Source organism: Dermacentor andersoni, chromosome 10 (assembly GCF_023375885.2).
Source record: "Dermacentor andersoni chromosome 10, qqDerAnde1_hic_scaffold, whole genome shotgun sequence".
NCBI lineage: Eukaryota > Metazoa > Arthropoda > Arachnida > Ixodida > Ixodidae > Dermacentor > Dermacentor andersoni.
Genome location: NC_092823.1, coordinates 139,383,679 through 139,398,087, shown reverse-complemented (window position 1 = coordinate 139,398,087; position 14,409 = coordinate 139,383,679). Strand labels below are relative to the sequence as shown.

Genomic DNA, 14,409 nt, shown 5'->3' with positions numbered 1-14,409 from the left:
GAAACTCGATAAGGGCTCTGGCGGAGTGGTCGAGCACAATCTTCGGTTATTGTGCGATGCTTTGCGACTGGTGTTTGTCGAATCCTTGATGACGTCGAAAAGCGCTCTTTGTATCGTCGTAGTAGACTTCTGAGCTGTTGTTCCTTAATCGTGGGGCGACTTGGATTTAGGTCGAAGTCTGGCTCGGGTACTACGGTCGTCGGGGTAGATGCGACAGAATCCGGGAGGACAAACGCACTGCTGGTTTCCAGAATTTCTTCGATGCATGCGATCGTCGTGCCCTTGTTGATGTGCTTGAACTCCTGGCTGAAGTTTGTCAGCAACACTTTCGTGTTTCCTCCGTGCAGGCGAGCGATCCCTCTTGCCACGCAAATTTCGCGGTCGAGCAGTAGACGTTGGTCGCCTTCGATTACGCCTTCTACGTCAGCGGGTGTTTCGGTGCCGACCGAAATAACAATGCTGGAGCGAAGCGGAATGCTCACTTGATCTTCGAGCACACTCAAGGCCTGGAGACTACGAAGGCTCTCCGGCGGTATCGCTTTATCCTCCGACAGCATTATTGACTTCGACTTCAGGCTGATGATTGCGCCGTGTTAGTTCAGGAAGTCCATACCGAGAATGACATCTCGTGAACACTGTTGGAGGATAACGAAGGTGGCATGATAAATCCGGTCATGAATGGTAATTCTTGCCGTGCAGATTCCAGACGGCGTGATGAGGTGTCCTCCAGCGGTTCGAATTTGAGGGCCTTCTCATGCGGTCTTAACTTTCTTCAACTGGGCGGCGATGGGTCCACTCATGACGGAGTAATCGGCTCCTGTGTCTACTAAGGCGGTGACTGCGTGGCCGTCGAGAAGCACGTCGAGGTCGGTGGTTCGTTGTCTTGCGTTGCAGTTAGGTCTTGGCGTCGGATCACGGCTGCGTCGTGTTGAACTGAAGTTGGAACGTCGCGTCGTCGAGTCGTCTTTCGTCGGTGTGGACTTGGCTTCCTGACTTCGTCAGCACGGCGGCGTGTCCTTATTATGTCGTCAAGATGGTCTCTTCGTCGTCTTCGTCGGCGGATCTTCGTCAGTTCGACGAACAGCAACCGCACCTCCGTCGGTTGCTGCTTTTAGTTTTCCGGATATGGGCTCGTAGAGCGGCCCCGTGCTGGGCCAGTGTATGGACGGCGCTGCGGCGACAGGTAGCGGCCTGGTGATGGACGGCCGTCGAGGGCTGCACTGAGTGGCGGCGAGGTAGTCGGCGATGTCACGAAGGCGTTCACCTTCCCGGGGGCGCGGTGTGTTGACGGCGAACCCCCGCAATCCCAGGTGACGGTATGGGCATCGGCGGTACACATGGCCGGCTTCCCCGAAGTGGTAGCAGAGCGGGCGGTGATCAGGAGCGCGCCAAGCGTCTGTCTTCCTCGGGTAGCTTCGCTGGGCGACGGGTGGGCATGCTGGCGGCGGCGGCGGTGGTCGACGGAATTGCGGCGTTACAGGGCCCTGGCGCTGTCGCGGACGGGGACCTTGACGGCGGGCGTAGGATGACCGGCTGAGGTTGCGGTGATCGTGGTTGCACCTCAGGGACTCCAAGCGATCGCTGAACCTCTTCTTTGACGATTTCAGCGATTGGATCCACTTGGGACTGCGGCCTTGGGTAGAACTTCTGCAGTTCTTCCGGTACGACCGCTCTGATAGCCTCGCGTAGATCGTCGGTAGCCAGTGATTGAATTCCGGCGTAGTTTGCAGAGTTCGTGTAGCGGTCGAATTGCCGGTTTCGCATCTCGAGTGTCTTCTCGATGCTGGTGGCCTCGCGAAGAAACTCTTCGATGGTCTTCGGTGGGCTTCGTACCATTCCGGCAAAAAGTTCCTCTTTCACACCACGCATGAGTAGGCGGACTTTCTTCTCCTCGGGCATTTCAGCGGCGGCGTGACGGAATAGACGGCTCATTTCCTCCGTGAAGATCGCGGTTGTCTCATAAGGTAGCTGCACGCGGGTTTCTAATAGCGCTTGAGCTCGTTCTCGGCGTACCACGCTTGCGAATGTCTCCAGAAAGCCGCTTCGGAATAGGTCCCAGGTCAATAAGGTGGCTTCTCGGTTCTCGAACCACGTCCTGGCAGCGTCTTCCAATGCGAAGAATACACGTCGCAGTTTGTCGTCGCTGTTCCAGCTGCTAAATGTAGCGACTCTCTCATATGTCTCAAGCCAGCTTTCCGGGTCTTCGAACGTTGAACCGCGGAACGTCGGAGGCTCCCTGGGCTGCTGCAGCACGATGGGGGACGCTGAGGCTGCCATTGGGGTGGACTTGGTGGCAATCTTCCTGCTCGTCTCAGGCAAAAGACCGTGCTCCGGCGGCAGTCCTTGCAGCCTGCGGCTACCGCGCTGGTTCTTGTTGACGTTGGTGAAGTCTTCCGTGTTCGCGCTTGGGTTACGGCTTTTTGGGGGCGTCCAGTACATGAACACAAAGCACCTCCACCAGATGTCACGTGATAGTGACAAAGAAAATAGCCAAACTGGGAAAGACGAAACTAGCGTTTTATTAGGCGAACCTGTGCCCACAAAAACAGGCTAAAATTAAAGAACGGCGACAACGGCGAACAGGCGGCGATCGTCAAAATCTGATCAGCGGGTCAAGCGCGTCGGCTTTTATAGATGAGTCGTCGAATGTTCCAGAGTCATCGCTGGGACCCGCATGCCTTCCACGAAGTTCTACGCCATTCGCGTCGCGCATACATGCAATCAGATTACACAAGGCTCGGCCACAGAGAAATAAATTTCAACAAGAGCGGACACTCCCATAGAGCCCAGCGGCCGAATTGACTGTAGCACACCAAGCGGATGGTATTAACTCCTTCCGGTTTCGGGCGCGCGCGTTTTGAACACCAGTTGGTACACGCCGCGCCGGCTCCGCTGTTCGGCGCGGCATTTATTTATTGATTTTCGCTTCTGCTGAACCCCGCGTGTCCTTGGCGTGGAATCGTTGCATTATTTAGTAAAAGTGATTGCGTACGACCTTCACAAGACTCCGCCGAATCCATCAGGTGCAGTTTCATAAAGAAAACGCAAGACGTCTTCTGAAATGATGAAACGTTTATTTTGTTCTATATAAATACTCGTTTCGGATTTCTTCTACATTCATCCAATGTTGGGGCACCAGGTAAGCAGCAGTCGTTGCCGTACGAAGCTCCACCGGATGCCATCAGCTGAAAGAAAGTTAATTACAAGCATGTATCATTTTGGTATATTCACTTAACAGGATATTGCGTGTAGAGGCGAAACGTGCGTAAGTGGTGAATGAACGGCATTAGATAAATTCACTTTTACGTACATTTCGCAGCAAAGACTCCTCCCAAACAATGCCATAAAATCTGAACAAAACATCCAATTTTCAAGCACCCCTCCCTCCTCGGGCATTATTTCCTGCACTTTAAGTGCACAAATGCACGGGTGACTGCGCGTTTCCAAAATAACTTGGCCTCAGTCGACGCGATGGTGCGCCAAGTACACAGAGGTGACTACAACACAGGCTCAGCCAGACCATGTTACACGCTCGCAGAATGCCTTCTAGTCGCACTCAAGACAGATTCGTGGGTGCAAAGCCTGTTTTCAGTCGCTCAGAATACATAAATGTCATGTTCTTGAGCTCCTGCGTGTTATCTTTTACGCGTCCTGCCAGCGCATGCAACGCTCCGGTGTTATCAGTCTCGGCAATCGCTCATCGCATTTTCGACAAGCGTGAGTACCGAAATAAGGTATATGTTGTTGCAGGGCTATAATATGCGTCACAAACTTGTCCCACTAAAATTCAGTACACGCAAAACTAACTCACTATGGCCGGCTTGCTTTTTTGCTAGCAGCTTCACAACCCCAGGCACGGCGAGTATGCCTCAAGATATCCTAAAAAGTTACCAAATAAATTACAATACTTTTTCGGGTCAGATAATGCGTCACGAACTTCTACCAGTAAGATTCAGTACACGCGAAACCAACTGCGGCACACAGCCGAGCTGCTTTTCGCTAACTGCGCCACTACGCCGAGCGCGGTCACTGTGCTTGAAAAGTACCCCAAAAAGTAGTGAAATTAGTTAAAATAATGTCTGGGGTCAGATAAAGAGCCAAAATTTGTCCCGGTAAGATTCAGTATACGCGAAACTGCGTCACACGGCCAAGGTGCTTTTCGTCAGAAAGCCAGGTGCGGCGAGCGTACCCAAAAACTACCGAGATAAGTTATAATTATGCTTGGCGTCATAGAAAGCGTCGCAAACATCTCCCAGTACGAGTAATTAACTCATTAACTAGGCTTGGATTGCGGAGCTGCTTTTCGATAACTGCGTCACTATATAGGTTCAGTTTTGTGCAGTAAGCCTAAATGTTCTTTAAGTGCGTCGCAGATCTGTCAAACAAGATTCCTCACCTTGCTGTAGTCCATTAGTGCAGCGGTGCCGTGTCGAAATGCAGACGGAACACAAGAGAACGCCGGGAGCCCAAAAAACGGGCTACATCCAAAAGAGACGGGTCGCCGAGCACGCGAGCTTCACATCCGCAGCCGGCCTCGCTCACTCCTGCGGCTTGTCTGGCGCCTGACGTATGTACGCGCGTCTGGCGTGCCGCTAGCTTGTTGCTAGGCAACGCAAGAAAAATAAGTTGCAAAGTATAAGTTCATTTACACGCAAAACTTTGTGACTTTTAGTTGGAAAGAATAAAAGAAATGAAACGTTGTCTGGAAGTTTATTTCACATTCTTTTTTTCTGATGCTCGCGTCAACTAACGGATGGAGTTGAAACTAGGCGTGACGTGTTTCCTGCTGCCAGCTTTTGAAGAGTGTTCCCTCTTGTTGAATTTCTCTATGGTTCGGCGATGACAGACAGCGGATAGAAGCACCGATAACATTCTAGAAACTTCCGACACGTGTAGACGCGTCTGCGCTGAGCGATAAGATTTCGTGGACGGTAAAAGCGCTCACCCGTAACAAATAAACGAGTTCACGTGTCAATATCGCAAGAAATTCACTTCTTGCCAATTTTGGAGGTATATTCCTCAAAAAATATATTTATTAATAATTTCAATTTATTTAGCAGACATTGTAGTAACAGGAAAAAAAGGAGAAAAATTATGGTAGCTGAAGAAGTGACGCAGTTTATGAAAAAAATTTCTAAAACGCAAGTTTTATTGCTTTTTAGTGAGCCAAATAAACACGGAAAACTCTAAAATGCATTCAATTATGACGTCATGTGAAAGAAGGATGCCAATACAATGTACTAAAATAAATTTGTTATTGCGCCTAGTTTCAGATTAGAATAAAAAAAAAACGTACCTCCAACCAACTTTTGCACCTTTGCGGAAACTTCAAAGTGCGCTCACGTGATCAAAACTTCTTTTTCGACGAAAATACTTTGGTGAAGCCTTAGTCACACAATAGCCATGTAGCTCAATTTTTTCAAGAAAAGATCAATGATGGTCGCCTTTGGGTGTGGGACGTTTCGCATGGAATGACCCTGCTTCGATATGATTTCTTGTGAAAAGATGGTCGACGCTGGACGTCGACGCCGGATTTTCTGCGACACGCGGCCGTTAACGCTGTCGTGTTAAAAATTGTGCGCTATGCTTAGAAATAATAGTGTGAACTTCTTTAGCGTAACAAATATTACGCAAACTTGAAAAAGAATTCAGCTCAGAAGGGAAGTCGACTTGGCTGGCTCGAGTATAAAAAAATATACGTATTCTCGAAATTTACGAACGATGTATGGTGAAAATATATCCTGCAAGTTTTCAAATTGCGAAGAAGTGCTCCCAATGCCGAGCCGCGCTGATGTGCACTCATTTCACGCAGTAATGTGTTCAACTATATTACGACAGTACGGCTTATTTGTCTCCTTTCCTTTGCTTTCACTCGCCTTGAAAGTATATTGTCGACCACTGACCATCTTTAGTGAGTCTACGGGCAGAGTCGAAGAAAGACTACGAAAGCCTCGAATATATGCTTCGGGAGCTCAGGGAACTTTTAAGGACATTTTTATGATAGCCGAACCCCTTCAGAAGAGACGCGAGGCATGCAAAGGGCAGTCTTCATGGAAGAGCTCCCACCTGAGAAAACTTGATCACGGGATTTCGGATTGGTCCCATGGCGTGCCTTTTTTCCGAGAGCCGGCGTAGGAGCGAACGTCTGCTTGCCTGCAGCGGTGCACGAGGACTGCTCTCGTCTCGGCCCGCGCCGAGGAGGAGCTGATAGGCGCCGTCGGAGGGGCTTGAGTGGCCGCCCCGACAATGGGGAGCGAGCAAGGCTGTGAGGCCCGAAACCCGACGCGATTTGAAGGAATATCCATGTACTCTCAGCTTACATATCTTTAAGATACCCTAGTTACTTCTACAGCCAGCGCTAAATGTTCTCAGCGATAAATGCTCAACGCCCGTGCGTATGGGTTGGAGAAGCCGTTACACTCTCTGAGCATTTTAATTTGCCAAGCCGCAATTTAAGTTTAACGACGCAAGACCATAAGCTTTGCATTTTTCAGTCACACTTTCGTTCTCCCAGAAACATAATAATAATAATAGTAATAATAATAATAATAATGTTTATTTTTCGTCAAGATAGATGGAGGAGGCTACAGGTAAAGCTGCACGAACAAACGGCAGCTTGACAGGAGCCCGCAGCCCCCTCTACAAGGCGGCAGTAAAAACGGTTACAGAAAGAAACGCCGAAAACATACATAGGAACCGAAATGAACACAATGAATGCAAACAAAAAACATCCAATGAGACCGACTAGGTATCTTATACATAGTGTTGCCGTATTTCAGCATTAGTTATTTTTAAAATGTCAGTGGTACTTTTGTTGTAATTATTCAGGAGAGGGGGCAGGGTGAAGGACCCTTTTTCTGTGGAACGTCTTCTTTTCTTTTAAATCTTTATTTGGTCGGCGAAGTGCCCCGGGTTTTTGTTTACCTTTTAACCAGTTAGCCCGATAGGTTATAACATTCCATTTTTCTTTGTGATGGGTAATGTGTACGGAAATGTTCTCTTTTAGTGATGATAAGTCGCGTAGAAACATTCATTTTCAAGTACTTCGCGTTTGAAGGCTAGTGTTAGCTTATAGTTATAAAGATTTTTTACTGCTTTCATGTTTGTCTTTTGAAAAAAAAAACTATGTGTATGGCTGTTGTATGGTAAGTCATAAAGCAGACTGACAACTGTTTTCTGGAGGACAAAATATTTCAGTGAATTAGTTTGAATAGTTGTGCCTCAAGCCACTAAACAGTAATTTAGATGAGAGTAAAAAGTCAATTATAAAGAAGAAGCTTGACCTTTAATGGCAGATATGTTCTTAGGCGAGATAAGACGCCAACTACACGAGTTAACTTTGTCAAAACAGTGTCGGTATGGTTATCCCAAAGCATATTATTGGAAAAAGTTACGCCAAGGATTTTATTGTGATCAGTTATTTCCAGTGGTTCGCCCCCATATGTTAAGTTTACTGGAGCATTGTACTGCTTCGATTTTGCCCTAAATATAACAGCTTTTGTTTTATTAACATTTATTTTCAGCTGGTTTGCTATGGACTATTTTTCAAGTTTATAAGGAGAGAGTTTGCTGCACTTACGAGCTGATTACATTCTTGAGCTGTTATAAATATACTGGCGTCATCCGCATATAAAATATATTTTGGTTTCGTACAGATATTTGTAAGGTCGTTGACATGAGTATTAAAGAGCAGTGGACCCAGAAGGCTCCCTTGGGGAACACCTCTAATAGTAGATGTTAAGTCAGATTGATATGATTCAATTTTTAGAAACAGTTGCCGGTGACTAAGGTATCACTGAATTAGTTGCAGGAAATGTCCGCGGATTCCATATATTTCAAGTTTTTAAGTAGTGTATAGTGATGAATACAGTCAAAGGCGTTAGAGAAATCCACAAGATACCCAGTACTAACACTAGTTTTTCAAAATGTGATAAAATGAATTCGTTCTGTTCTAGTAACGCCATTTCCGTAGATTTGTTTTTGATGAATCAAACTGTGCAGGTGAGATTAAATTCTGTTTATCAAGGAAGCTGGATGTTCGAATGTGGTTCACTTTTTCTAATCCCTTAGAAAATATGGGTAGTGCAGAAATTGGCAGATAATTACCCATGTCATTCGCATCACCCTTTTTGAACAGTACAGTCACTTTTGCAATTTGCATTCTTTTCGGAAATGAGACGCTCGACAAGCAGATGTTAAAAATGTAAGTTATATAGGGACACCTAATGTCAAGAACATATTTAATTGGACGAATTTGCATAAGTTCTGCGTCACAGCTGGAACTATTTGTAAGAAAGGAAAAAACTGGCATCACCTCAGATCCGGTTACTGGACTGAGAAAAGCATTGGTTGTGAGCAGCCATGAAGTCGATGAACTCATTAAGTACTCCACAATCGGAATACTGAAGGAAGTGATCATTAAAGGAATTGGCAAGTACGTTGCCGCTTACTTCCCTGGCATCCAATGACAATTTCCAGATACCTGGTGTTGATTTTTTAGGCCTCATAAAGGTATTTAGTTTTTTCCACAGTTGATCACTTCTGTATAAAAAAACTCTCGAATTCAGGGTAAAGGTAACGAGACCTGCTCGTTTTAATCTCTTTGTTTAGCTTATTTCGATATGTTTTATATGTCTTGAGCAGATTCGGATCTTTTGTTTTAACAAAACTACGGTAAAGCGAGTTCTTATAGTTAATTTTGCTGTGCAGTTCGGGTGTAATCCAGGGCTTACGAATATTTCCACCTAGGGTAAACGTTCTTAGCGGGAAATATTTCTTATAAATCTCCGGTATTTTATTTATAAACCTATTGTATGAGCCATCAGCATTTTATATTTCCAGAAGCCTTTTAAAGTCAGACTGCAGTAATTCCTTTCTAAAACTGTCTACACCAGCCTTCGTAATGGGTTGACACACAACGCGCTGTCGCATTTTACGGGCTTCCATATTTTGTTTCTGTATTATGAGAATTATCGGGAGGTGATGCCTAAAATCGGATGATAAAACTGTCGTCGTGATGTTCGTTTTGTCAACGTTTGTTATGAAAAGGCCAAGTAATGTTTCACAGTCTTTGTTACTCTTGTGGGTAATGTAACTGTATTCTCACACCCATTTTAGGTAATGAGCGTTTCCATTGCTTTTAGCAGATTAGTATTTGCCAGCATATCAATATTAACATCACCGCCCGAAATCACATATTAACCATTGTTAGAAATGAAACCCAGGAATTGCTCGTTAAAAGTGAAAGAAGTTCGGAGCATTTCTATCAGGAGGCCGATAGCAAACAGAAAATACTTGTTTGTGCACACGTGCTGAGAGTATTTCAAAGTCATTGCAAACAACACAAAACGAATCAAGCAGTTCTCAATTGACGCCTGGCTTTATCAGCAACATAACACCACCACCACGACGCGTGGATCGATTAAACGAAAACGACTGATAAGAGGAGAACGTGCAGTTATTTTGGCCGTCATTACACCAAGTTTCCGTGAACATGATGACATGAAACAAAAATAAAAAGCTAGAGATTTGAGAGTTGACTTCGGTTTCCTTGTTACACAGTGAACGGGTGTTTAAGTGAAGACATTTGAGGGAAGTTTTGTTATAACTTGCTAAAACTGTGCTTACCTCATCAGGAAGAAGGTAACTGCGATTAGCCATGGCAAACATTAAAAATAACTTTTCAGACACATGACACAGACGTAATAGGGAGAATTATGTAGGAAGATTACGTGCACTGGGCACTACAATCACCGAATCACCATTGGATTACCGCATCAAAATTTTGCCATTTCTGTGCCGGACGTACTGGTGCGCATTTTGCTTCACCCAGTCTTTTGTTTGTTGTAGCAAGTGACTGCTGTGGTTTGTCAAGTTTTCTAGAATGGAAGCGCTACATTTGCTCTGCGTCAGTTTATGCCTCTTTTCAAACCACAGATCCCTCACTGCTTGTACGGCGTATCGGGCAATAGTTCCGGGAATCTTATCAATTTATACGGTAATCTGTGAATAGTATCAATGTCTACCTTCAAGCCTTTACACACCGATCACGTCGGCCACAGAATTCACTTTGCTTAACAGATCTTCATCAGTGGACACCTGAATTCCGTGAAATTCAAGGTTTAGCCTTCTGCCTGGCCACTCAAGGTGGTTAATTTCACTTCGTAGTTTTTTTCTTTCTTCGTAGTTTTTTCTTCTGTTCTTTGTGCTTTTAGTTGAAGGGCCTCCAGTCTCTTGCGCATTTCTTTTGCGTCCTTTTCTTGAGTAGCGAGTCGCTCTAGAACTTCATTACATTTTTCTCACATCAACTGCACTGATGTTTCTATGTTTGGTGCAGTCTCTTTTAGTGGCATTTATTGATCAAGTTTCTCATTTATGCGGACTAGGATTGACCTTATGTCGGCTGCCTCCTCATTAGCCATCTTTTCATTCAGGTTCTCTCCTTTGCGCTTCATAGTTTTGCACGTTGCGCAAACCCATTTCTGTGTTGCTAACTTCTCGTATTTTTTTCTGTTAGCACAGCACACATTCCGAAATGGTATGGAAGCACCAACCTGCAAAAAGCAGAGTCACAGCTTACCGGGGTTCCTTCCTGTCGCCGCTGCCGCCAAGTGTGGGACGGTCCGGGCTGTCCACCTTCTATCTGGCCGGTCGTCGGCCTGAAGCGCCACGGGTGGTTTGTAGCAGCTCAATGATTTGGTGCGGTGTGATGATTCTGCGCAGATGGGTCACAAGTACCACTCAGACTGTTTCAACGAAGGTAGATCCATATCTCATCCCCAAGTTCAACACAGTGCTACTAACAGGAAAAAATGTTTCAAAGGACGCGCTATGTCTACTCTTCATGCCTGTGGCACAAATATAAGCGGCACGGCTTATATTTTCCCGATCCTGCACGGTTAGAGCAAACCAGGTGAGATACCCCACCCCAATTATTACTGCGACAACAATCATGTGCTACAAATTGGGCTAGCCCTGTCTGTCCATCCATCCGTTCAATACGATACGCCGACAACGACCATTGTTGCCATCTATAATAACACGACAATTTCTATTGTCATCACGCCACCTCGTCATCGCCAGCTTCATTATCGCCACTGGGTGAAGAAAAAGAAAGATTATCCACAACCACCGTCACTGGGATTGGAACCTATGTTACTAGAATAGTGTGCCTTTGAGAGTCAGGCTCGTTGACTACCGCGCTATTGTGCGACATTTGAAAGCGAGGCATCTGTTTCATAGTCTACGCCAAAGGCAGATCAAGGTCACGAGCAAGGACTTTCCTTCCGATTCTGACGTCACCTCACTTTGACCAATACCAAGTAGATCAAGTTAAGGCCGCAGCACTGCTTCAAGTCCGACTCTACGCCATCGACAAGAAGCGTTCGAGGCAACGCGCCTCTCCATGGCCGCCGCCATCCATGGGTGCGCTGCACGCGAGCAATGCGCGCCATCGCGGCTCTATTATCACGGCTGCGCACAGTAGCTTTTTTGTTGAATGCTGTGTGCGTTGGAAAGAGCATGCAGTCGCTTTCCGCGCTAGCTGAGTCGCTCATTGGATCAAGTTGTCTGCAATTTCTCGTGCTCTCCAAGATGGCCTCACTGCGCGCCGCCCTATGTGATTTGAAAAGTGACCGCGTTTTAATAATGTAGCGAGATTAACATCGCCATGCATAACAAGCATTGTGTTTCCAAGTGTCGGGGAAAAATGACCTAGGATGTAAGGTGCGTGTGTTAAGCGTTCCTAGGGATAATCATCTGTGCGAAAAATACATGCACTTCATGAATATCAAGAGCTGATTTCACTCCTCAGCCCACCACGGTGAGTAATGTCAAAATCTTTTTAGTCAGGGTTAGTCCACGCGCTTTTTAATAGGTTGTTCGCAAAGCACATAATCGGTACCTAAGTATGACATATAGCGAAAGTATTACCACGCGTCTAGCAGAAATCTGTTATGTAAGTTAAGCTAACATTCTTTTTAGGTGTGCGAGGATCACTTCGCACCCGAGGACATCATTCAGGAGGCGTCTTACGTCACAACAGCATCAAGCAAGCAAGCGTCTTGCATCAAACAAGCAAGGCAACTACTCGCTGCAACCTAGTGGCGACTCGGGAGGCGCTCTCGGAGATCAAAAACATCATACCAGTCTTGGTCTACGTGGCAGGATACGCCCTCTACGCTACTGTAAAAAAAGAATAACAGCGCAATGTTGGAATCTCAGCGCTGACTCCCGTTATTGCAATCGCACCGCTGGCACGAGTTGTTGCATCTGGGTCGCAAGCCCCAAGGGTAGCGTTGGCCTGACGGCCTGGGGCATAACTGGAAGCATCCGAAGGTCCCGGCAAAGCGTGAGTCGACTGGTAACAGAACTTGTTTATTCTAGCATCGCAAAAGAGCGGGCGGTCAGGTCGACCGAAGTGGAGAGACGGGAGAGCACGTTACTTGACAGAAGAAATCGGAGCCTCCCTCGGCGTCCGGGAGCAGCTGCTCTTATACTCTCGGAGTCGAGGGGAAGAAGGAACGCCTCGCCAGAGGCGCACGTGATGTGCGGCATGGACAGGCTGAGAGACACGTTGGGACGAGTGTAGTGACGCATCCGCCGGGCCGGCGCCGGTCAGACCTCCTCGCTTCACACTTGGGGAGCTCCTCTCCCCGGCTGCCGCGCTTTGACAAGCGTGGGCACCAACATGCACACACACACACACACGCACACTTGAAGACACGTGGCACTGAAACATGCCTGGACGCGCGTGGCGGGGAGGCGTATCGGAGGCGCTGAACGGGCCAAAATGTCCGCCGCTTTGAACGAAGCCCCGGCGTCCGTTGCATCCGCGCCGGCTATACCGCGCGTTGTAGGCGAAACGTAACAGCAAACAACGGATTGTCAGACAAGTACCAACCGGCTAAAATCAGCACTTTATTGCTACATTCAAGAAGCTCTAATGCGCGAAATGTAGGGAGGCACTGACCGTGAACAAAGAAATAAGTGTCTCTGTTGCTGAAAGGCACTACGATCTCATCAGAGCGCTTGCCCAAGTTGGGCTGGTACCCCAAACTATACTTGCCGTCAATGCTGTAGCTGTATCTACGTTATTGTGGACGAACACTTAATGAAGGAGCACTTTCTAAATCTGCCCAATCGGAGTCAGGTAGTGACGGATCTCCCCTTACAGCTGCTAACCAGCAACAATTCATCTTATTTCGACGCCTGTGATGACGGCCATACAAGTGAAGTGTTGCTCAAAAAACAGGTGCTGTGGTTCACTATGAATGTACTGCTAAAAAGCTTTTCTTTCTGCGTGAACGGAAAAATTGTGGACGCCGCTGATAAATCTAAGAAAAGGAAGCTCGAAATGTTGAAAAAATGCACATATGCTATACCGAAAACATAATTAGTAAAAATGTTGCGTCACATCTGTATAAATACCTGTGCCATATTTAATTCGCGAAAGATCACCTGCTGAAAACGAAAATGGTAACGTCGTTCACACCTTTCTACTCCCTTCGAGCATTTTTCTAGACGAAGCCTTCACCGAGAGTTCGTTCAAATCAAGAAATACAAATAGCGTGGATATGCTTCCTGAAGAAAAGTTACTGCGACCATAAATGCATCTAGTTCCTCCAATCTCCGGCGCCCTTCTGCCGCCACCACATGATATCACGGCGGCACTTCTGCGGCCCTAAATTACTAATCCGACAATTTTTTTGCATTCGACGGTTCTCAATATAAATTGCAGATGCCTTTTTCTATGCTCTTCCTTCATTTCTTGAAAACATCAAGCTTTAGTGCTGTGCAGATATCTTAAAAATGAATTTCGTTAGTTCCCTCGAACCATGGTGGACGACGACGAAGTTCGAAGGAGGCTTGTGGGCTTTTATGGGTCCATCTTTTTCGAATGCTTCTGCACCTTTTTTAATCATATTGTGGTACAAATTTGATATCATCGGATCCACGAAGACGAGAGGATTCAGCGGATACCTGCTTTTGAGGTGGGCCACCCTTTTTTGGACTTCATTGAAACTTTTGTACTTTTAGCTCTCGGCCTTGCTGGCCGAGAGCTAACGTCTGGTAGACCTAGCGCGGCGAGGCATGCTCGTCTGGCATGGCAGCAATGCCCGTGGAAGGGGAAGAGCTCCTGGCGGAGGACTTTGCCGAAGACTCGGGATGGCGGACAGTGTCCAGCTGAAGATCTAGAGCCATGACGAAGCTTCGATTGAGTGATGGTGGTTCACAAAACAAGATGCCTGAACCAAGGGGCGCAAGTGAACGGCGCGGAGGCTCGGTAATTGATAATCGCATTGTGAAGGCCACCAATGCCAGAGGAACACATCAAAATAGTCTCTTCGCCCACGGGGTGGACTGAACTTGAAGAACGTTAGCCCTACAGCGGTGGGCAAGGCTACCGTA

At 46.7% G+C, this 14,409-nt stretch overlaps 1 protein-coding gene and 1 long non-coding RNA gene across 2 annotated transcripts in view; both read right to left on the bottom strand.

The window, feature by feature from the left end:
- LOC126545206 (aldehyde dehydrogenase 1A1-like) overlaps window positions 1-10,677 on the bottom strand; it is a 187,636-nt gene extending 176,959 nt beyond the window's left edge. Inside the window, exons 1-2 of the mRNA XM_050192967.3 lie at window positions 10,580-10,677; window positions 6,067-6,263 (exon numbers count right to left, since the gene is read on the bottom strand). Coding sequence (XP_050048924.2) covers window positions 6,067-6,105 — 39 coding nt within the window. The 5' untranslated portion in view covers window positions 6,106-6,263; window positions 10,580-10,677. The remainder of the gene's footprint in view (window positions 1-6,066; window positions 6,264-10,579) is intronic.
- Window positions 3,055-6,058, bottom strand: LOC129388141 (uncharacterized). Its single transcript, XR_008615169.2, has 2 exons — window positions 4,397-6,058; window positions 3,055-3,185 (listed from the first exon to the last, which is right to left on the bottom strand). It is a non-coding gene; the product is annotated as an uncharacterized lncRNA (long non-coding RNA).
- Window positions 10,678-14,409: the final 3,732 nt, after the last annotated feature.